The sequence below is a fragment of the Scyliorhinus canicula genome, chromosome 27 (genome assembly GCF_902713615.1).
Source record: "Scyliorhinus canicula chromosome 27, sScyCan1.1, whole genome shotgun sequence".
NCBI lineage: Eukaryota > Metazoa > Chordata > Chondrichthyes > Carcharhiniformes > Scyliorhinidae > Scyliorhinus > Scyliorhinus canicula.
Window position 1 is genome coordinate 7490010 of NC_052172.1, and position 23179 is coordinate 7513188.

General features: G+C 50.4%; 1 protein-coding gene across 1 annotated transcript in view; it reads right to left on the reverse strand.

Moving 5' to 3' along the window:
* LOC119957671 (solute carrier family 43 member 3-like) overlaps nucleotides 1–23179 on the reverse strand; it is a 62399-nt gene that overhangs the window by 7077 nt on the left and 32143 nt on the right. Inside the window, exons 6-7 of the mRNA XM_038785747.1 lie at nucleotides 6647–6808; nucleotides 452–571 (exon numbers count right to left, since the gene is read on the reverse strand). Of these exons, the coding sequence (XP_038641675.1) occupies nucleotides 452–571; nucleotides 6647–6808 (282 nt within the window). The remainder of the gene's footprint in view (nucleotides 1–451; nucleotides 572–6646; nucleotides 6809–23179) is intronic.

Below are 23179 nucleotides of genomic sequence, written 5' to 3' on the forward strand. Positions count from 1 at the left end.
GGAACTGAGGCCATAATCAGATGATAAATCAGTGTGGGTGTTCGAACAGTTTCAATGCTCCGACTTATTTTCTCGCTTTCCAAATCCATACAGTTCCTTTGTTCTAAGAACCGTACAATTTACAGAGCAGAAGGAGGCCATTCGGCCCATTGTGTCTGCACTGGCCCTTGGACAGAGCTCTACCTAAGCCCACACCCCGACCTATCCCCGTAACCCCACCTAAACCTTTTGGACACTAAGGGGCAATTTATCACGGCCAATCCACCGAAGCTGCACATCTTTGGACTGTGGGAGGAAACCGGAGCACCCGGAGCAAACCCACGCAGACACGGGGAGAACGTGCAGACTCCGCACAGACAGTGACCCAAGGCTGGAATCGAACCTGGGACCCTGAAGCTGTTAATTAGCTTACCGATATTGGAGAGGAGCTGACTGTTAAAATTGGGATTACCTGGCAAGGTGCCTGACGATTTTCCTCTGCGTTTGTGTCTGTCCATGATCAGACCAGTCCAGGGAGCACATAAGATGCCACCCAACTGGGCGAAGGCAAAGGCATTGGTCATACTGCTGACTGATGGAGAGAGAGATAGAGTGATAGAATTAGCATCATCCAGATATCCACATGACTGTTCTTCATTTCTCGTCAAGCTTCTCATGAAACATGAAGTAAATGGTTCGGCGACTACCTCTAAAGTGTTTCACTGGGGCAGGAATATTAGTCTCGGTGTGCATCGGGATCTTTGTGCAGATCTCAATATGAATAATGGGGTGTAGATTAATGTGTTCTTAGTTGAGGACAAAGGTTCGGGGCACCATCGTGGGCCAAAGGGCCTCGTCTGTATTTTTCAATGTTCTATGACGTTTGGCAAATTGTATTGGGGGTCATGGTCAAGTTTGGGCTTCCCACAAACAAACAGACAGACTGACAAATAATAACACAAAAAGCGTATGCTGATATCTGCAGATGGACAAACAGAAAGATAATTCATCAAGCAAGCTCAAATAAATCGCAGGGCCGATTTTAAGCCTCAGAGACAGGGAGGCATTGAGGCAACTGGCAATGAAGATGGCATAATCCCGACAGGACAGAAGGAGGTCATTTGGTCCATCGAGTCTGCACCAATACAATCCATCGACGAACAACATGAATCAAGCAGACGAACTGTCTACCAGAGGAAAGAAGAAAAACAAACACACAAGGATACGCAACCAATCGCAGGCATAGAGATTTGCAGATAACAGTGTAGGCAGATTGTGATGATATGATCTGCATACTCATCTGCCATTGGGCCAGAACGTCGGCTTACCATTGGCCCTGGTCGGTCATGTGCCTCTCGACCGATTGGCCGAGAGGCTGAGTTAACCACGCCTCTATTAACGAGGTATAAATGCTCAAACGCCTGACGATCGTCCCTTTCCACTGTAGACGATCGCAGAGCTGTGTTCTAGTTAATTAAAGCCAGACTTTGGTAAATCACTCGCCTCGCGTGCAATCGATGGTACATCAATTTAATTAACTACGACTTTGAAGATGGAGTTCCGCATCAAGCCCGAATGCCTCCGCATCAGCCCGCAAACTCCGAACTCTGCAGAACTTTTCAAACTCTGGCTGACTTGCCTCGAAGGGTTCCTAGCATCTACAACCACCCCCCCGACCGGGGCACAGAAGCTGCACGTCCTCCACTCCAGCGTGGGTATTGACGCTTACGCCATAATCAAAGAGGAAACGGATTATGATGACGCTATACAAAAGCTAAAAGGACAATTCATTGCAGAGCTGTGTTCTAGTTAATTAAAGCCAGACTTTGGTAAATCACTCGCCTCGCGTGCAATCGATGGTACATCACAGATGCATAGTCATAGAGGTGAGGCAAGAGCCAGAAGGACTGTCAGAGAAACACGTTAACAGGCAAAACTACAGATGGACAATTAAGAATATACCTGGATCTGCAAACTCGAAGACAGGCAGAACAGTAGAAAGATGGAACCACAAATCCCCAATCAGAAACAAAGACAGTCAAACAAAGAGGCACGAAGAGGGAGACACCCACACGTTGGCAGGCACAAAGGAACGCCGAAAATTACATGCAGAGGCCAGTAGACACAAAGAACCACAGATACAACAGATATCGGGGAACATCTCGGGCATTTCCTGTTCTGTCATTTAAACATCAGTAGGGTTCGAGAAGTCGTCCGGTCTGACAAGATCCAGAATGTAGCAAGGGATATGAGCTGAACGAAAATATTGAGTAATTCCCGAGAGTGAGCCTGACACCTTAACAAATTTCCACTATCATCCTTTCCCTTCATTCCCTCTTCCCAGTCACACACTCTTGTCAATAAAAGTCATATGAAATTGGACCTTGGAAACATGGAGAGTGAAATTAAATGAAATCTATTGATAGAAGAAACTTGTGTCTACTCTCATGACATTGCACATATTGTACAGCATATATAGTGAAGTAAAACATGTAATGAGGAGAGGATTGAGACAATTAAGTCTCATGACTTATTTATTCCATATGATGGAGGCGTAAATTATGAGGGGCAGAGACAGAGTGATGGTCAGAGGCTTTTTGCCAGTGTAGAGGGGTCAATTACTAGGGCCATAGGTTTAAGGTGCGAGGGGCAAGGTTTAGAGGAGATGCATGAGGCAAGGTTTTTACACAAAGGGTAGTAAGTGCCTGGAACTCACTGCCGGCGGAGGTGGTGAAAGCAGAGACACCAGTAACGTTTCAGGGGCATCTTGACAGTTACAAGAATAGGATGGGGATAGAGGGATATGGACCACGGAAGTATAGAAGATTTCAGAGAGGCAGAATGGTCGGTGCACGCTTGGAGGGCCGAAGGGCCTGTTCGGGTGCTGTACTTTTCTTTTCTCTGTTCTTTGTAAAGAAATATCATATCTCTCTGTGGGACACTGTGAAGTGGGTTTTGATTTTTATTGCCATTTTTTGTGTGTGTGTGATATATATATATATACGTACAGAGAGAGAGAGGGGGGGAGACAGAGAGATAAATGAAAGATAGAGAGAGAGAGAAGAGAGAGAGAGAGAGAGAGAAAGAGACAGAGGCAGAATGAGACAGAGAGAGAGAGAGACAGAGGCAGAGGCAGAATGAGACACAGAGAGAGAGAGAGAGACAGAGACAGAGGCAGAGGCAGAGTGAGACAGAGAGAGAGAGAGACAGAGACAGAGGCAGAATGAGACAGAGAGAGAGAGAGAGAGAGAGACAGAGGCAGAGTGAGACAGAGAAAGAGAGAGAGAGACAGGGAGAGACAGAGAGAGAGAGAGAGAGAGAGAGAGAAAGAGACTATAATGTTTAAACCATCAATCGATTTTGTGTAAAATATCCATGTGATGATCGGTAGTTACCTTTAATACCTTGCCCCTTTAAGAGGCTTGGAACCCTGGGGGACTCCGCCTCTGGCTACGCCCCCTGGAAACAGTATTTAAGATGAGACTCCATTTTGCGAGCACACTTCTCTTGGATGCTGCCCTGTTCTCTGTTTATTAAAGCCTTTGATTACTGACCTCACTTTCGTGTTGTAATTGAGAGTGCCTCAATCCGAGAACATTTAAGTTTAGTTGTTGTACTTGAAAAAAGGAAAACTGACAACGATCATTATACATTAAAGAAAGTAGTAAATGTACTTCTACCCCAAACTGCACCCATAATGCAACATGAAATGTAATTTATATTCGAGGAAACTATACATCAAAAGGAGCTTAAGTGCAATAAGTTTAAAGATGAAATGGAACATCGTACTTAATACAGATTGAACCACCCTGAGGAATCCATTTGTTTGTTCCATGAAGTAAAGCTTCATTCCAAGGCATAAAGTTCATTTCAGAGAGAAAGAAGCCTTGTGATGTGCCTTCACACTGGGGAGAGGGCATGTCTTGTATTGTTAATGCTGGATGTTTTATAGAATAAAAAAGTATATCATCCGTTGCCTAAAAATGAGTGTTTATATGTGAGTTTAAATAAATAGATCGATTTGGAATCTAACCGTGTGTTTAAGCTTGAATTTCTGTTGTTAACCAGGGAGTATAGACACATTTTATCGTGGTATTGGATTAATAGTGGTATTGGAATTCACACTTTTGGTTTTAATGCCTCCACTTCCTGTCATCAAAAAATGCAAATTGTTGTGATATCTTGACCTAGTTTTGCACTGGCATTTGGGCAGAGCGGCAATTATCGCCAGCCGTGGTATAAAACTCTCCCTAGTCATTCTCCCAGCATTAATTCACAACAGCTTGATACCTCGCCATTCCGTCTCTTGCTGCACTGTCAGTCGCTCCTACCCTACACTTTCCTCGCCCCATTTTTGTACATTTGTTCTTTCCCTGTCATCTGACACCCCCTCTTCCTTGGCTCTTCCGCTCTTTTCTCCGCAGTCGGCAGCTGCTTAATCTTTTGCGTTCAATGTCTCTCCACAAGGATCCTGTGTACCCTCAATCCATCTCGCCTCACTGACAATATTGCTCATCAGAAACTCCCACCAATCTCATTCTGCCCTCACACACGTTCTTTCTCTTTAGCAGAAGCTCTGGCTTCACATCCAACGATTCTCCGCACGTAATTATACCAAAATTCTCTTTTTTAGTGGGTTTTGTCCCCAGTTGCAACCCACCCCCACTGTGTCGGTATTCTCCAAGCTCATTCTCAAGGGGCTTCAAATGGTTAATGTGGTGAATGTGATTCACACTATATATAGGGCAGCACGGTTGCATGGTGGTTAGCATAAATGCTTCACAGCTCCAGGGTCCCAGGTTCGATTCCCGGCTGGGTCACTGTCTGTGCGGAGTCTGCACGTCCTCCCCGTGTGTGTGTGGGTTTCCTCCGGGTGCTCCGGTTTCCTCCCACAGTCCAAAGATGTGCGGGTTAGGTGGATTGGCTATGTTAAATTGCCCGTAGTGTCCTAAAAAGTAAGGTTAAGGGGGGGGTTGTTGGGTTACGGGTATAGGGTGGATATGTGGGTTTGAGTAGGGTGATCATTGCTCGGCACAACATCGAGGGCCGAAGGGCCTGTTCTGTGCTGTACTGTTCTATGTTCTATATAGTTGCCAATATCACTCCATGTACATATGTTCATTATCTACCCATTGTAAGTGCAGTTGCACTATCTGACCAACAGGGGGAGTCGCACTGGGAATACGCGAGAGTTTGTACTGGGCTCCTCCCTTGGCTCCGCCCAGGACTCCTCCCCCTGGGACCGATGTATAAAGATCAGTGCCTTAGAGCCAGCCTGCCAGTTCACCTGAAGTTCAACGACGAATAGGCTGGCTCTATTGTAAGTGTATTAAAGCCTCTGTTCAGATCCAACTACTCGTGTTCACTGAATTGATGGTTCCATCAGTTAATGCTGAGAGTCTGTTTCTCGAAGTGGAAGAATTATGGGGGGAATAGACGCATATTGAAACAGTGTCATTTTAAGACAAGCATGAGGTGGAATTTCTTCTCTCAGAAGGTTGTGAGTCTTGGATTTATTTTTAACACAGGCAGAAAAATCTATTTAAGGCTATAAATTGATCATTAACGAAATTAGTGGTTATGGGAAAAGGACACAGATGTATAGGTGAGAAAGATGGCATCAGCCCTGACCAATTGAATGATTGAGCAGTCTCGAAGGACAGGAGAGTCGACTTCTGTTGCTATGTTTTATGGTCAACCTATTCCACACTTTTTCACTCGCTCTCCAGAATTCCGACCACCCTCATCAGTTCCACAGAACTCCTGCCGTGCAGAATGGGGCCATTGGGCTGATCATATCTGCACCCACTCTCTGAATAACTACCAAGGGCGCGCCCCCCCACCCTGTCCCTGTAATCACGTATCCTTGGAAACCGACTGGCAACCAGCAATGGCCGATCCATCTAAATTGCACATATCTGGTCTCTGGGAGGAAACAAGAACATCTGGAGGAACGTCACGCAGACACGAAAGAAGACATAAACACCTCACACTGTTATCAAAGTCAGGAATCGAACTGGATTGCGTGGGGCTAACCACTGTTCACCGTGACATCCTGCTCTTTCATTTGCTTCCCCACTCATTAACTGTACATATGCACACCGCTATCCATCTTTATTGATTGAAGTTATTCTCGTTTTCTTAGTCAAGTCTCCCAACACAAGCATCCTCTTCCGGCTTTCCACTTCGGAACAACAACATGTTTCTACTCCGAATGAGACCCAAAGTCAGTCTCTTCTCCACATTTCCTTCCTGTCATTAATCTCTTCATGTATTTGTTAAGACTTTCCCTTCATTTTCTCCTTCATTTCTTTCCATTTAGCTCTCGTTTTTCCCTTCCCCTGGCCCCTTTCTTATCCCACCATCTCCAAACCTTCTTCCCCAAGCTCCCTCTCTCTGTTGCACTATCTACCTCCTCCTCTTCCCTCTATTTCCCCCATGCAGATCTCCAAACTCATCCCTTCCTTAATCACCTTCTTATTCAGTATCCAGAGTTTCCCTCCATGTGCATCCATGACTTTCTTACTCACACTAAATGCACCTTTTGTAGCCATTAATAACAGTAACTACTCTCTCCCTTCTCTTCGACATCCTTCTGCCACATTCCCTCCACTGTCACGCTCTGAAACGCTGCTCAGCAATCACTGATGTTGCTTTGTCCAGTTACCTTGTTTAGAGTCACCGCCTGCGAGCTGTGTGAGCATGGCGTTCAAGGTACCGATGAACAGATTGTTTCGGAGAAGCATAACAGAGAACCAGTACAGGTGTGTCAAGAAGATCTTAGAGGAGATGCAGCTTCTGAAGGAGGGAATCTGTTGCTCCAGCCGCTCTGTGTTCAGAGAAAGGGAAGAAAAAACACAAATTTAGCAAAGTAGGTGGTGATTGAGCCCCAGGGCAGTGAAGGAGACACGGGGTAAAAGAGCTCGAGGAAAGCGGCAGAGACACAGAGTAAAAGAGCGCGTTGACAGCGCCGGAGTCACAGGATAAAAGAGCACCAGGACAGAGGCGGAAACAGGGTCAAAGGGGATGAGGAGAGCAGCAGATAAACAGGATAAATGAGCAGGAGGAGAGCAGCAAAGAGACAGGGTGAAAGCGCAAGAGGAGGGCAGCGAAGACACAGGGTAACAGAGCAGGAGGGGAGCAGCAGAGACACAGGGTAACAGAGCAGGAGGGGAGCAGCAGAGACACAGGGTAACAGAGCAGGAGGAGTGCAGCAGAGACACAGGGTAACAGAGCAGGAGGAGAGCAGCAGAGACACAGGGTAACAGAGCAGGAGGAGTGCAGCAGAGACACAGGGTAACAGAGCAGGAAGGGAGCAGCAGAGACACAGGGTGACAGAGCAGGAGGGGAGCAGCAGAGACACAGGGTAACAGGGCAGGAGGGGAGCAGCAGAGACACAGGGTAACAGAGCAGGAGGAGGGCAGCGAAGACACAGGGTAACAGAGCAGGAGGAGAGCAGCAGAGACACAGGGTAACAGAGCAGGAGGAGGGCAGCGAAGACACAGGGTAACAGAGCAGGAGGGGAGCAGCAGAGACACAGGGTAACAGAGCAGGAGGGGAGCAGCAGAGACACAGGGTAACAGAGCAGGAGGAGGGCAGCGAAGACACAGGGTAACAGAGCAGGAGGAGGGCAGTGAAGACACAGGGTAAAAGCGCAAGAGGAGGGCAGTGAAGACACAGGGTAACAGAGCAGGAGGAGTGCAGCAGAGACACAGGGTAACAGAGCAGGAGCAGTGCAGCAGAGACACAGGGTAACAGAGCAAGAGGAGTGCAGCAGAGACACAGGGTAACAGAGCAGGAAGGGAGCAGCAGAGACACAGGGTAACAGAGCAGGAGGGGAGCAGCAGAGACACAGGGTAACAGAGCAGGAGGGGAGCAGCAGAGACACAGGGTAACAGAGCAGGAGGGGAGCAACAGAGACACAGGGTAACAGAGCAGGAAGGGAGCAGCAGAGACACAGAGTAACAGAGCAGGAGGGGAGCAGCAGAGACACAGGGTAACAGAGCAGGAGGAGAGCAGCGAAGACACAGGGTAACAGAGCAAGAGGAGGGAAGCGAAGACACAGGGTAACAGAGCAGGAGGAGGGCAGCAGAGACACAGGGTAACAGAGCAGGAGGAGAGCAGCAGAGACACAGGGTAAAAGCGCAAGCAGAGGGCAGCGAAGACACAGGGTAACAGAGCAAGAGGAGAGCAGCAGAGACACAGGGTAACAGAGCAAGAGGAGAGCAGCGAAGACACAGGGTAACAGAGCAGGAGGAGACCAGCAGAGTCACAGGGTAACAGAGCAGGAGGAGAGCAGCAAAGAAACAGGGTGAAAGCGCAAGAGGAGGGAAGCGAAGACACAGGGTAACAGAGCAGGAGGAGAGCAGCAGAGACACAGGGTAAAAGCGCAAGCAGAGGGCAGCGAAGACACAGGGTAACAGAGCAAGAGGAGAGCAGCAGAGACACAGGGTAAAAGCGCAAGCAGAGGGCAGCGAAGACACAGGGTAACAGAGCAAGAGGAGAGCAGCGAAGACACAGGGTAACAGAGCAAGAGGAGAGCAGCAGAGTCACAGGGTAACAGAGCAGGAGGAGAGCAGCAAAGAAACAGGGTGAAAGCGCAAGAGGAGGGAAGCGAAGACACAGGGTAACAGAGCAGGAGGAGGGCAGCAGAGACACAGGGTAACAGAGCAGGAGGAGAGCAGCAGAGACACAGGGTAAAAGCGCAAGCAGAGGGCAGCGAAGACACAGGGTAACAGAGCAAGAGGAGTGCAGCAGAGACACAGGGTAACAGAGCAGGAGGGGAGCAGCAGAGACACAGGGTAACAGAGCAGGAGGGGAGCAGCAGAGACACAGGGTAACAGAGCAGGAGGGGAGCAGCAGAGACACAGGTTAACAGAGGAGGAGGGGAGCAGCAGAGTCACAGGGTAACAGAGCAGGAGGAGGGCAGCAGAGACACAGGGTAACAGAGCAGGAGGAGAGCAGCGAAGACACAGGGTAACAGGGCAGGAGGGGAGCAGCAGAGACACAGGGTAACAGAGCAGGAGGAGAGCAGCGAAGACACAGGGTAACAGAGCAGGAGGAGTGCAGCAGAGTCACAGGGTAACAGAGCAAGAGGAGAGCAGCAGAGACACAGGGTAACAGAGCAGGAGGAGAGCAGCAGAGACACAGGGTAACAGAGCAGGAGGGGAGCAGCGAAGACACAGGGTAAAAGAGCGCGTTGACAGCGCCGGAGTCACAGGATAAAAGAGCACCAGGACAGAGGCGGAAACAGGGTCAAAGGGGATGAGGAGAGCAGCAGATAAACAGGATAAATGAGCAGGAGGAGAGCAGCAAAGAGACAGGGTGAAAGCGCAAGAGGAGGGCAGCGAAGACACAGGGTAACAGAGCAGGAGGGGAGCAGCAGAGACACAGGGTAACAGAGCAGGAGGGGAGCAGCAGAGACACAGGGTAACAGAGCAGGAGGAGTGCAGCAGAGACACAGGGTAACAGAGCAGGAGGAGAGCAGCAGAGACACAGGGTAACAGAGCAGGAGGAGAGCAGCAGAGACACAGGGTAACAGAGCAGGAGGAGTGCAGCAGAGACACAGGGTAACAGAGCAGGAAGGGAGCAGCAGAGACACAGGGTGACAGAGCAGGAGGGGAGCAGCAGAGACACAGGGTAACAGGGCAGGAGGGGAGCAGCAGAGACACAGGGTAACAGAGCAGGAGGAGGGCAGCGAAGACACAGGGTAACAGAGCAGGAGGAGAGCAGCAGAGACACAGGGTAACAGAGCAGGAGGAGGGCAGCGAAGACACAGGGTAACAGAGCAGGAGGGGAGCAGCAGAGACACAGGGTAACAGAGCAGGAGGGGAGCAGCAGAGACACAGGGTAACAGAGCAGGAGGAGGGCAGCGAAGACACAGGGTAACAGAGCAGGAGGAGGGCAGTGAAGACACAGGGTAAAAGCGCAAGAGGAGGGCAGTGAAGACACAGGGTAACAGAGCAGGAGGAGTGCAGCAGAGACACAGGGTAACAGAGCAGGAGCAGTGCAGCAGAGACACAGGGTAACAGAGCAAGAGGAGTGCAGCAGAGACACAGGGTAACAGAGCAGGAAGGGAGCAGCAGAGACACAGGGTAACAGAGCAGGAGGGGAGCAGCAGAGACACAGGGTAACAGAGCAGGAGGGGAGCAGCAGAGACACAGGGTAACAGAGCAGGAGGGGAGCAACAGAGACACAGGGTAACAGAGCAGGAAGGGAGCAGCAGAGACACAGAGTAACAGAGCAGGAGGGGAGCAGCAGAGACACAGGGTAACAGAGCAAGAGGAGAGCAGCGAAGACACAGGGTAACAGAGCAGGAGGAGACCAGCAGAGTCACAGGGTAACAGAGCAGGAGGAGAGCAGCAAAGAAACAGGGTGAAAGCGCAAGAGGAGGGAAGCGAAGACACAGGGTAACAGAGCAGGAGGAGAGCAGCAGAGACACAGGGTAAAAGCGCAAGCAGAGGGCAGCGAAGACACAGGGTAACAGAGCAAGAGGAGAGCAGCAGAGACACAGGGTAAAAGCGCAAGCAGAGGGCAGCGAAGACACAGGGTAACAGAGCAAGAGGAGAGCAGCGAAGACACAGGGTAACAGAGCAAGAGGAGAGCAGCAGAGTCACAGGGTAACAGAGCAGGAGGAGAGCAGCAAAGAAACAGGGTGAAAGCGCAAGAGGAGGGAAGCGAAGACACAGGGTAACAGAGCAGGAGGAGGGCAGCAGAGACACAGGGTAACAGAGCAGGAGGAGAGCAGCAGAGACACAGGGTAAAAGCGCAAGCAGAGGGCAGCGAAGACACAGGGTAACAGAGCAAGAGGAGTGCAGCAGAGACACAGGGTAACAGAGCAGGAGGGGAGCAGCAGAGACACAGGGTAACAGAGCAGGAGGGGAGCAGCAGAGACACAGGGTAACAGAGCAGGAGGGGAGCAGCAGAGACACAGGTTAACAGAGGAGGAGGGGAGCAGCAGAGTCACAGGGTAACAGAGCAGGAGGAGGGCAGCAGAGACACAGGGTAACAGAGCAGGAGGAGAGCAGCGAAGACACAGGGTAACAGGGCAGGAGGGGAGCAGCAGAGACACAGGGTAACAGAGCAGGAGGAGAGCAGCGAAGACACAGGGTAACAGAGCAGGAGGAGTGCAGCAGAGTCACAGGGTAACAGAGCAAGAGGAGAGCAGCAGAGACACAGGGTAACAGAGCAGGAGGAGAGCAGCAGAGACACAGGGTAACAGAGCAGGAGGGGAGCAGCGAAGACACAGGGTAAAAGAGCGCGTTGACAGCGCCGGAGTCACAGGATAAAAGAGCACCAGGACAGAGGCGGAAACAGGGTCAAAGGGGATGAGGAGAGCAGCAGATAAACAGGATAAATGAGCAGGAGGAGAGCAGCAAAGAGACAGGGTGAAAGCGCAAGAGGAGGGCAGCGAAGACACAGGGTAACAGAGCAGGAGGGGAGCAGCAGAGACACAGGGTAACAGAGCAGGAGGGGAGCAGCAGAGACACAGGGTAACAGAGCAGGAGGAGTGCAGCAGAGACACAGGGTAACAGAGCAGGAGGAGAGCAGCAGAGACACAGGGTAACAGAGCAGGAGGAGAGCAGCAGAGACACAGGGTAACAGAGCAGGAGGAGTGCAGCAGAGACACAGGGTAACAGAGCAGGAAGGGAGCAGCAGAGACACAGGGTGACAGAGCAGGAGGGGAGCAGCAGAGACACAGGGTAACAGGGCAGGAGGGGAGCAGCAGAGACACAGGGTAACAGAGCAGGAGGAGGGCAGCGAAGACACAGGGTAACAGAGCAGGAGGAGAGCAGCAGAGACACAGGGTAACAGAGCAGGAGGAGGGCAGCGAAGACACAGGGTAACAGAGCAGGAGGGGAGCAGCAGAGACACAGGGTAACAGAGCAGGAGGGGAGCAGCAGAGACACAGGGTAACAGAGCAGGAGGAGGGCAGCGAAGACACAGGGTAACAGAGCAGGAGGAGGGCAGTGAAGACACAGGGTAAAAGCGCAAGAGGAGGGCAGTGAAGACACAGGGTAACAGAGCAGGAGGAGTGCAGCAGAGACACAGGGTAACAGAGCAGGAGCAGTGCAGCAGAGACACAGGGTAACAGAGCAAGAGGAGTGCAGCAGAGACACAGGGTAACAGAGCAGGAAGGGAGCAGCAGAGACACAGGGTAACAGAGCAGGAGGGGAGCAGCAGAGACACAGGGTAACAGAGCAGGAGGGGAGCAGCAGAGACACAGGGTAACAGAGCAGGAGGGGAGCAACAGAGACACAGGGTAACAGAGCAGGAAGGGAGCAGCAGAGACACAGAGTAACAGAGCAGGAGGGGAGCAGCAGAGACACAGGGTAACAGAGCAGGAGGAGAGCAGCGAAGACACAGGGTAACAGAGCAAGAGGAGGGAAGCGAAGACACAGGGTAACAGAGCAGGAGGAGGGCAGCAGAGACACAGGGTAACAGAGCAGGAGGAGAGCAGCAGAGACACAGGGTAAAAGCGCAAGCAGAGGGCAGCGAAGACACAGGGTAACAGAGCAAGAGGAGAGCAGCAGAGACACAGGGTAACAGAGCAAGAGGAGAGCAGCGAAGACACAGGGTAACAGAGCAGGAGGAGACCAGCAGAGTCACAGGGTAACAGAGCAGGAGGAGAGCAGCAAAGAAACAGGGTGAAAGCGCAAGAGGAGGGAAGCGAAGACACAGGGTAACAGAGCAGGAGGAGAGCAGCAGAGACACAGGGTAAAAGCGCAAGCAGAGGGCAGCGAAGACACAGGGTAACAGAGCAAGAGGAGAGCAGCAGAGACACAGGGTAAAAGCGCAAGCAGAGGGCAGCGAATACACAGGGTAACAGAGCAAGAGGAGAGCAGCGAAGACACAGGGTAACAGAGCAAGAGGAGAGCAGCAGAGACACAGGGTAACAGAGCAGGAGGAGAGCAGCAAAGAAACAGGGTGAAAGCGCAAGAGGAGGGAAGCGAAGACACAGGGTAACAGAGCAGGAGGAGGGCAGCAGAGACACAGGGTAACAGAGCAGGAGGAGAGCAGCAGAGACACAGGGTAAAGCGCAAGCAGAGGGCAGCGAAGACACAGGGTAACAGAGCAAGAGGAGTGCAGCAGAGACACAGGGTAACAGAGCAGGAGGGGAGCAGCAGAGACACAGGGTAACAGAGCAGGAGGGGAGCAGCAGAGACACAGGGTAACAGAGCAGGAGGGGAGCAGCAGAGACACAGGTTAACAGAGGAGGAGGGGAGCAGCAGAGTCACAGGGTAACAGAGCAGGAGGAGGGCAGCAGAGACACAGGGTAACAGAGCAGGAGGAGAGCAGCGAAGACACAGGGTAACAGGGCAGGAGGGGAGCAGCAGAGACACAGGGTAACAGAGCAGGAGGAGAGCAGCGAAGACACAGGGTAACAGAGCAGGAGGAGTGCAGCAGAGTCACAGGGTAACAGAGCAAGAGGAGAGCAGCAGAGACACAGGGTAACAGAGCAGGAGGAGAGCAGCAGAGACACAGGGTAACAGAGCAGGAGGGGAGCAGCGAAGACACAGGGTAACAGAGCAGGAGGGGAGCAGCAGAGACACAGGGTAACAGAGCAGGAGGGGAGCAGCGAAGACACAGAGTAACAGAGCAGGAGGGGAGCAGCAGAGACACAGGGTAACAGAGCAGGAGGGGAGCAGCAGAGACACAGGGTAACAGAGCAGGAGGAGAGCAGCAAAGAAACAGGGTAAAAGCGCAAGCAGAGAGCAGCGAAAACACAGGGTAACAGAGCAGGAGGGGAACAGCAGAGTCACAGGGTAACAGAGCAGGAGGGGAGCAGCAGAGACACAGGGTAACAGAGCAGGAGGAGAGCAGCAAAGAAACAGGGTAAAAGCGCAAGCAGAGAGCAGCGAAAACACAGGGTAACAGAGCAGGAGGGGAACAGCAGAGTCACAGGGTAACAGAGCAGGAGGGGAGCAGCAGAGACACAGGGTAACAGAGCAGGAGGGGAGCAGCAGAGACACAGGGTAACAGAGCAGGAGGGGAGCAGCAGAGACACAGGGTAACAGAGCAGGAGGAGAGCAGCGAAGACACAGGGTAACAGAGCAGGAGGGGAGCAGCGAAGACACAGGGTAACAGAGCAGGAGGGGAACAGCAGAGTCACAGGGTAACAGAGCAGGAGGGGAGCAGCAGAGTCACAGGGTAACAGAGCAGGAGGGGAACAGCAGAGTCACAGGTTAACAGAGGAGGAGGGGAGCAGCAGAGTCACAGGGTAACAGAGCAGGAGGAGGGCAGCAGAGACACAGGGTAACAGAGCAGGAGGAGAGCAGCGAAGACACAGGGTAACAGGGCAGGAGGGGAGCAGCAGAGACACAGGGTAACAGAGCAGGAGGAGAGCAGCGAAGACACAGGGTAACAGAGCAGGAGGAGGGCAGAGAAGACACAGGGTAACAGAGCAGGAGGAGAGCAGCGAAGACACAGGGTAACAGAGCAGGAGGAGAGCAGCAGAGACACAGGGTAACAGAGCAAGAGGAGAGCAGCAGAGACACAGGGTAACAGAGCAGGAGGGGAGCAGCAGAGACACAGGGTAACAGAGCAAGAGGAGGGCAGCGAAGACACAGGGTAAAAGCGCAAGAGGAGGGCAGTGAAGACACAGGGTAACAGAGCAGGAGGAGGGCAGCAGAAACACAGGGTAACAGAGCAGGAGGGGAGCAGCGAAGACACAGGGTAACAGAGCAGGAGGAGGGCAGCGAAGACACAGGGTAACAGAGCAAGAGGGGAGCAGCAGAGACACAGGGTAACAGAGCAGGAGGGGAGCAGAGACACAGGGTAACAGAGCAGGCGGAGAGCAGCAGAGACACAGGGTAACAGAGCAGGAGGAGGGCAGCGAAGACACAGGGTAACAGAGCAGGCGGAGAGCAGCGAAGACACAGGGTAACAGAGCAGGAGGGGAGCAGCAGAGACACAGGGTAACAGAGCAGGAGGAGGGCAGCAGAGACACAGGGTAACAGAGCAGGAGGAGAGCAGCAGAGACACAGGGTAACAGAGCAGGAGGAGGGCAGCAGAGACACAGGGTAACAGAGCAGGAGGGGAGCAGCAGAGACACAGGGTAACAGAGCAGGCGGAGAGCAGCGAAGACACAGGGTAACAGAGCAGGAGGAGGGCAGTGAAGACACAGGGTAACAGAGCAGGAGGGGAGCAGCAGAGACACAGGGTAACAGAGCAAGAGGAGAGCAGCAGAGACACAGGGTAACAGAGCAGGAGGGGAGCAGCAGAGACACAGGGTAACAGAGCAGGAGGGGAGCAGCAGAGACACAGGGTAACAGAGCAGGAGGGGAGCAGCAGAGACACAGGGTAACAGAGCAGGAGGAGAGCAGCCTAGTGTCACGTGAGAGAACCTTTAAGAAATCGGTGTTTATAAATGGGTATGAATATAAATATCTGTAGTGAGAGTACCCAAGGAAATGGGTGTGTATTACTGTAGTGATGTCAGAGAGTTGTGGAGCTGGCTTGTCTGTCAGCTTTTTACTTTCGCTTTCGGCTTTTTTGCTGCAGGCTGGGTTTGGTTTCATTTTACTTTTGGAGATGCTGAAATCACAGCAGGAGGTGTATGAATCTCTGCAAGCTTCTGAATGTTCATTTGGGTATTTCAAAGTGGCTCTCAGCAGTGAATTTAAACCTCATTGCTTCTGTTAAAAGGTGCTTTTTAAGTCTTATGGAAGTTAAAAGGAAAGTAAGGATTAATTAGTGTTGCTTTCTTTGGGGGCTGTATTTGAATTGATGGTTGCTAAGATGTTCACTGGATATTTTAAAAAGGTTAACTTGAGTTCATAGAACAAACATTGTTTTGCTTTAAAAAGTGTTTTTCCATTTCTGCTGTACCACACCTGTAGAGTGGGCCATGTGCTCCCCATAACCCCAATCTATTAAAAGTTGTGGGTCAGGTGAACCCCATGACACACGTTGGGGTTCTCTAAACCCTGGCCCATAACAATAGACACAGGGTGAATGGGCGCGAGGAGAGCAGCAGAGACACAGGGTAAAAACAGAAGAGGAGAGTGATGGAACCATCAATTCTACGGACACGTGCTTGTAGGATTAGAATAGCGGTTTTAATATACTTACAACAGAGCCAGCCTGTTAGCCGTTGAACTTTCGGTGAACTGGCTGGCTGACTCTGTGGCGCGGATCTTAATACAGCAGCTCCAGGAGGAGGAGTTCTGGGCGGAGCCAAGGGGGGAGCCCAGTACAAACTCTCGAGTACTCCCAGAGCTACTCCCCCTGGTGGTCAGGTAGTGCAACTGCACTTACAATATCGGTACATATATATACTGGGAACAGAGTGACATTGGTAACTTATAATACCGTGTGAATCTCATTCATCACAGAGAGTAGCATAGACACAGAGGGAAAGAGCAGGAGGAGAACAGCAGAGAATCAGGGTAGAAATACAAGATAAGAGCAGCATAGACACAGAGGAAAAGAGCAGGAGGAGAGCAGCAGAGACACAAGGTAGAAGAGCAGGAGGAGAGCAGCAGAGACACAGGGTAGAAGAGCAGGAGGAGAGCAGCAGAGACACAGGGTAACAGAGCAGGAGGAGAGCAGCAGAGACACAGGGTAGAAGAGCAGGAGGAGAGCAGCAGAGACACAGGGTAGAAGAGCAGGAGGAGAGCAGCAGAGACACAGGGTAGAAGAGCAGGAGGAGAGCAGCAGAGACACAGGGTAGAAGAGCAGGAGGAGAGCAGCAGAGACGCAGGGTAAAAACTGAAGAGGAGAGCAGCATAGACACAGAGGGAAAGAGCAGGCGGAGAGCAGCAGAGTATCAGGGTAAAAACACAAGATAAGAGCAGAATAGACACAGAGGGAAAGAGCAGGAGGAGACCAACAGGGTCAGAGGAAAAGAAGTGACGTGATTGGTGGAGAGAGAGTAGAAGAGCGCGGGGAGAGAACCCACAACACCGCATAAAAGAGCACCAGGAGAGCAGCGGAGATGTGGGAGATCGGTGAAGTTTCCAGCGTTGTGGACAATGACCTCAGCAGGAAACATACCCAATGGCAGCTCCTCACAAACTGCATGGATCGGTTGGAGCAGCAGTTGGATGCACCTAGGCTCATGCAGGTGGTGGAGAGGGTCATCGACAGGAGTTTTAGAGACCTAGTTACATCCATGGTGCAGGCAGACATATGGGTGACCGCCAGAAGGGGCGGGCAGGCAGTGCAGGAATCCCCTGATGCCGTCCCCCTCACTAACAAGTGTGCCGTCTTGGATACTGTTGGTGGGGATGCCCTAGCAGGGAAAAACAACATCAGCAGCCAGCGCAATGGCACCTCAGATGCATATGTTGCTCTGCAGGGAGGGAAAAGAGCAGAATGTCAATAGTTATAGGCGACTCGAACATTAGGGGCACAGATAGGCACCTCTGTGGACGTGAAAGTGATTCCAAGATAGTATGTTGCCTTCCCAGTGCCAGGATGCAGCATGTTTCTGAACAGGCAGGAGATATTACAGTAGTCCCCCTTTATAACGCGGGTGTTGGGGTCCAAGACAGCCACCCGCGTTGCATCCGAGCCGTGGATATCCACGATGGGGGTTTTAAATTTATTTAAAAATCTATGCTAGCGCTTCCCATTGAGAGTCTACTGGGGGCGGGGGGAGAGGTCAGACCCCCGTAGACTCACAATGGGAAGCGCTAGCATAGATTTTTAAATAAATTTAAAACCCCCATCGTGGATCTAATTAAAACAGTGTCAATTTCAGCGGCCGGCTCACTTTGATCCGGAGAGGGAAGCTGCTCTCTCACTGAAACAATCAGCCGGCCGCTGAAATTGACACTGCCCACTGCTCTCTCCCTCCAATCCAACTTTTAAGTTTTAATGTTTCTGATTGGAGGGACAGAGCAGCCGGCAGTGTCAATTTCAGCGGCCGGCTGATTGTTTCAGTGAGAGAGCAGCTTCCCTCTCCGGATCAAAGTGAGCCGGCCGCTGAAATTGACACAATTGACAGTTGGGGTCCATAAGCCCCCCCGCGGTATATCGCGAACCGCGGTATTGCGGAGCGCGGTATAATGGGGGACTACTGTAGTAAGTTTACAGACAACACAAATGTTGGTGGAATTGCAGATAGCGATGAGGACTGTCAGAGGATATAGCAGGATTTAGATCATTTGGAGACTTGGGTGGAGAGATGGCAGATGGAGTTTAATCCGAACAAATGTGAGGTAATGCATTTTGGAAGGTCTAATGCAGGTAGGGAATATACAGTGAATGGTAGAACCTTCAAGAGTATTGAAAGTCGGAGAGCTAGGTGGACAGGTCCACAGGTCTCTGACAGGGGCAACACAGGTGGCGAAGGTAGTCAAGAAGGCATACGGCATGCTTGCCTTCATTGGCCGGGGCATTGAGTATAAGAATTGGCAAGTCATGTTGCAGCTGTATAGAACCTTAGTGAGGCCACACTTGGAGTATCGTGTTCAATTCTGGTCGCCACACTACCAGAAGGATGTGGAGGCTTTAGAGAGGGTGATTTCGAGAGAAGAGATTTACCAGGATGTTGCCTGGTATGGAGGGCATTAGCTATGAACAGCGGTTGAATGAACTCGGTTTGTTCTCACTGGAACGACGGAGGTTGAGGGGCGATCTGATAGAGGTCTACAAAATTATGAGGGGAATAGACAGAGTGGATAGTCAGAGGCTTTTCACCAGCGTAGAGGGGTCAATTATTAGGGGGCATAGGTTTAAGGTGCGAGGGGCAAGGCTTAGAGGAGATGTATGAGGTAAGTTTTATTACACAGAGGATGGTGGGTGCCTGGAACTCGCTGCCGGAGGAGGTGGTGGAAGCAGGGACGATAGTGACATTTAAGGGGCATCTTGACAAATACATGAATAGGATGGGAATAGAGGGATACGGACCATGGAAGTGTAGAAGATTTTAGTTTAGATTGGCAGCATGGTCGGCACGGGCTTGGAGGGCCGAAGGGCCTGTTCCTGTGCAGTACTTTTCTTTGTTCTTTGTTATTCTTAAGGGGAGGGTGAACAGCCAGTTATTCTGGTACACATTAGCACTAACGAAATAGGCAGGGAGAGTGAGGAATTCCTACAGGGGGAGACGGGAATTTGATTGTACGTTGAGAAACAGAACCCCCAGGGTTGTAATCTCAGCTTTACTCCCTGTGCCACGTGACAATGAGGATATCAATAGGAAGACAGTGCAGCTAAACCTCGTGGCTAAACAGCTTCTGTATGGGGAAGGGGTTGGAGGTGTAGATCATTGGGATTTTCTTCGGCAATGGTCGGAGCTGAACAAGAAGGACGGGCTGCAGCTGAGCTGGAGGGGCACAAATATCCTGGCCAGGTGGTTTGCTACCGTCACTTTGGAGGGTTTAAAGCCGTGTGGCAGGGAGATGGGAGCCATCGCAGTCGGTCAGTAGGTGAATCAATTGATGGGCAACTGGGGAACAAGGCCAGTTATACTGAGAGGAAATGCAGGCAAGGAGATGTTGCTGAACACAGCAGGACTGATGGTCTGACGTGCAACCTGACTTTGCGAGAAGTTTAATAGGTGAGGCAGATGCACTTAGAGCTTGGATTAGTACTTGGAACTATGGCATTGTTCCGCTTACTGAGACCTGGTTGAGAGAAGGACAGGATTGATAGCTAAACAGTCCAGGGTTTAGATGTGTAATGCAGGATAGAGGGGGTTGTAAAATGGGCGCGGGAGTTGCATTATTGGTTAAGCAGAATATCACAGCGATACTAAGGGAGGAGACCTCAGAGGGCGCATGGAGCGAAGCCATTTGGGTAGACCTCAGGAATAGGAAAGGTGCAATCACTATGTTGGGGGTTTACTTCAGGTGTCCCAACAGCCAGCGGGAGATATAGAACATAGAACATAGAACAGTACAGCACAGAACAGGCCCTTCGGCCCTCGATGTTGTGCCGAGCCATGATCACCCCACTCAAACCCACGTATCCACCCTATACCTGTAACCCAACAACCCCCCCCTTAACCTTACTTTTTAGGACAATATGGGCAATTTAGCATGGCCAATCCACCTAACCCGCACATCTTTGGACTGTGGGAGGAAACCGGAGCACCCGGAGGAAACCCACGCACACACGGGGAGGACGTGCACACTCCACACAGACAGTGACCCAGCCGGGAATCGAACCTGGGACCCTGGAGCTGTGAAGCATTTATGCTAACCACCATGCTACCGTGCTGCCCATATATTAGACATGCAAACACATTTAAGAAAGTTGTAAAAGCAACAGGGTTGTTGTGGTGGGTGATTTTAGCTTCCGATATATTTACCGCGACTCAGTTCATGGTCGGGGGTTGGATAGGTCAGAATTTGTAAGGACAAGCCAGGAGGTTTTCTTAAAACATTATGTAGATCGTCCAACAAGGGAAGGGGGCGTTCCGGACCTCGTATTGGGGAATGAGCCATGCCAGGTGTTCGAGGTTTTAGTCATGGAACATTTGGGAACTGTGACAATAATTTACAAAATGTGAAGGTATTTGTGGATAAGGCGAAGAATAGTCCTCACGGGGAGGTGCTAATTAGAGGGAAAGCTAACTATAACATATTTGACAGGAACTGAAAAAATTAAATAGCGCCGTTTGCTTGAGGGTACATCAAAATCTGACATGTTCTAGTCTTTGAAACTTCAGTTGATAATCATTCAGGACCGCATGTTACTGTGAGGATGAAGGACAAGTATGGGATGTTTCGGGAACCTTGGATAACGAGAGATATTCTGAGCCTCGTCAAAACGTAAAATAAAGCACTGGTCAGGCCAAGAAGGCTGGGAAGAGACAAATTCCTTGAGAAATATAAAGAAAGTAGGAAGAAACTTAAACAAGGAGTCAGGAGGTCTAAAAGACGGCATGGAAAGTAATTGCCAAACAGGATTAAGGAGAATACCAAGGGTTTTTAAAATACGTGTATAACGAGCAAGATGTTAGCGAGGGAAATAGTTGTCCTACGCAAGGATAGAGGAAGAAATCTATGTGTAGAGGCAGAGGAAATTGGAGAGGTGACAGACGAGCCTTTGCATCAGTTTTCGCCAAAGAGAAGGACTAAGTAAATGATGAGTCTGGGGAAGGGTATAATGATAACCTGGGAGGTGTTGGGCGTCTTGAAAAACATGAAGGTAATTAAGTCCCCAGGGCCTATCGGGATCTAGCACTGAATAGTGAAAGTGCTAAGGGAGGATATTTATCTGGCCTTGACAGGAATCTTTCAGATCCACATTGCCTACACTTGAGGGCCGCTTGAGATGGGTGGCAAGCATGATCCAGGATAATACAGGCAGGTGAACCTTACGTTGCTGGTATGAAATTATTGGAATGTTTCTTTGGAACAGGATTCACCCCCATTGGAAACAAATTGACTTATTAGTGAGAGGCAACATTGCTTAGTGAGGCGGAGTCCCTGCCTCACTAACTTGACCAATTAAAATGTGATTGAACTTTTTATTCATTGAGGAATATAAAGAAAGTTGGAAGAAACTTAAACAAGGAGTCAGGAGATCTAAAGGAGGTCATGGAAAGTAATTGGCAAACAATATTAAGGAGATTCCCAAGGCTTTTTTTAAATATGTGCATCACTGGATACCACAATGTAGCCATTTGAAATGGCCACCTGCAAAGGACTATGGGAATTGTGTTCAGTTTGGTACACAGACAGGTACACAGCCTCTGTGTATTGTGCAAATAAACCAGACCTGGTAAGAAACTCCTAGTGCATTAAAGATCGATCACCATTTCCCCCAATACAATAGCTTTCTCAATAAGGACCATCAATGATAGCAGACTAACCAGCACTAGTTCAACTGATTTGGAAAGGCCTACGTGCCTAGGACAAGGGTAGCAAGGACCTGCCCAGTCATCGAGGTATCCCGCGCCCTAATTGGCTAAGATTGATAAGGGTAATCAAAACTCTATCGATTCATTGGACCTGGAGTAAGGACTGCCCAAAAGGGTGCGAATAAGATGAAGGATAAAAAGCCCTGCACAACAGGGATAGGCCTCTTTTTGGACCGGCCTGTGTGCCACCAACTGTAGCAGAACAACCAAGTTCAAGGTCCCGCAACCATTTCCTGAAGGACGAGCCCAGCTGAGACGAGCCCAACAACTTCCAACCGACCACGTGGACCCGGATAAAGGCCTTAACCCGCACAGTACCGGTCACTCGAAGTTAAGTAAAGGTCATCTGACTTGTTAGGTGAGTTTAGTACGGAGCCGCGTATGTTATTGCATAGAGATACAAGTCCTGTGTTATTAATAAACTGTTTTTGAGCTAACATACTGGTTGTGTGGTCATTTGGTCAAGATAAGAAACAGCTTGTGGTTCACCTAAAGGGTAAAAAGGCAACAACAACATATAGTGCCGATCCCTAGTTGGCCTTCAGATTATGGTGGTGGGTTGCCATCTTGAACGCTGCAGTCAATAAGGTATGCATCAATTGTGCTGTTAGGGAGGGATTTCCAGGATGTTTGCCCAGCCCATGAAGGAACGGTGATATATTTCCAAGTCACGGTGGTGAGTGACGTGGAGGGGAACCTCCTGGTGGTGAGATTCCCAGTATCCGCGGTTTGTCTCCTTCGAGATGGTTGACGTTGGTTTGGAACGGGTTGCCAAAGCAAACTTGCTGAGTTACTGCAGTGCGTCTTGTAGATTCTACACACGGCAGCCACTGTTCATCAGTGGTAGAGTGTTTGAATATTGGCAGAAGGGGAGACAATCAAGCGGGGTTGCTTTGTCTTGGATGGTGTCGAGCTTCTTGAGTATTGTTGGAGCTGCACTCATCCAGGCAAGTGGAGAGTATTCCATTGCACACCTAAATTGGGCCTTGTAGATGGTGGATAGGCTTTGGTGGGAGTGAGGGGGAGGTTTCAGGAGGTGAGTTACTCGCCGTAGGATTCCAAGCCTTTGAGAAGACCTTGTAGCCACATTACTATTCTGGCTATCACAGTTCAGTTTCCGATCAATGGTAAACACCGGGATGTTGATTATGGGAGATTCAGCGAGGGCAATTCCACTGAATGTCAAGGGGCAGTGGTTAGATCACTCTATATAAAAGCAAATTACTGCAGATGCTGAAATCTGAAACCAAAAGAAAACATGCTGGAAAATATCAACATTCTGGCAACATCTGTTCGGAGAGAAAATAGCTAATGTTTCGAGTCTGGATGATCCTTGGTCAAAGCTAAAAGACCTAGAAAGTGGGAGATATTTATACTGTATAT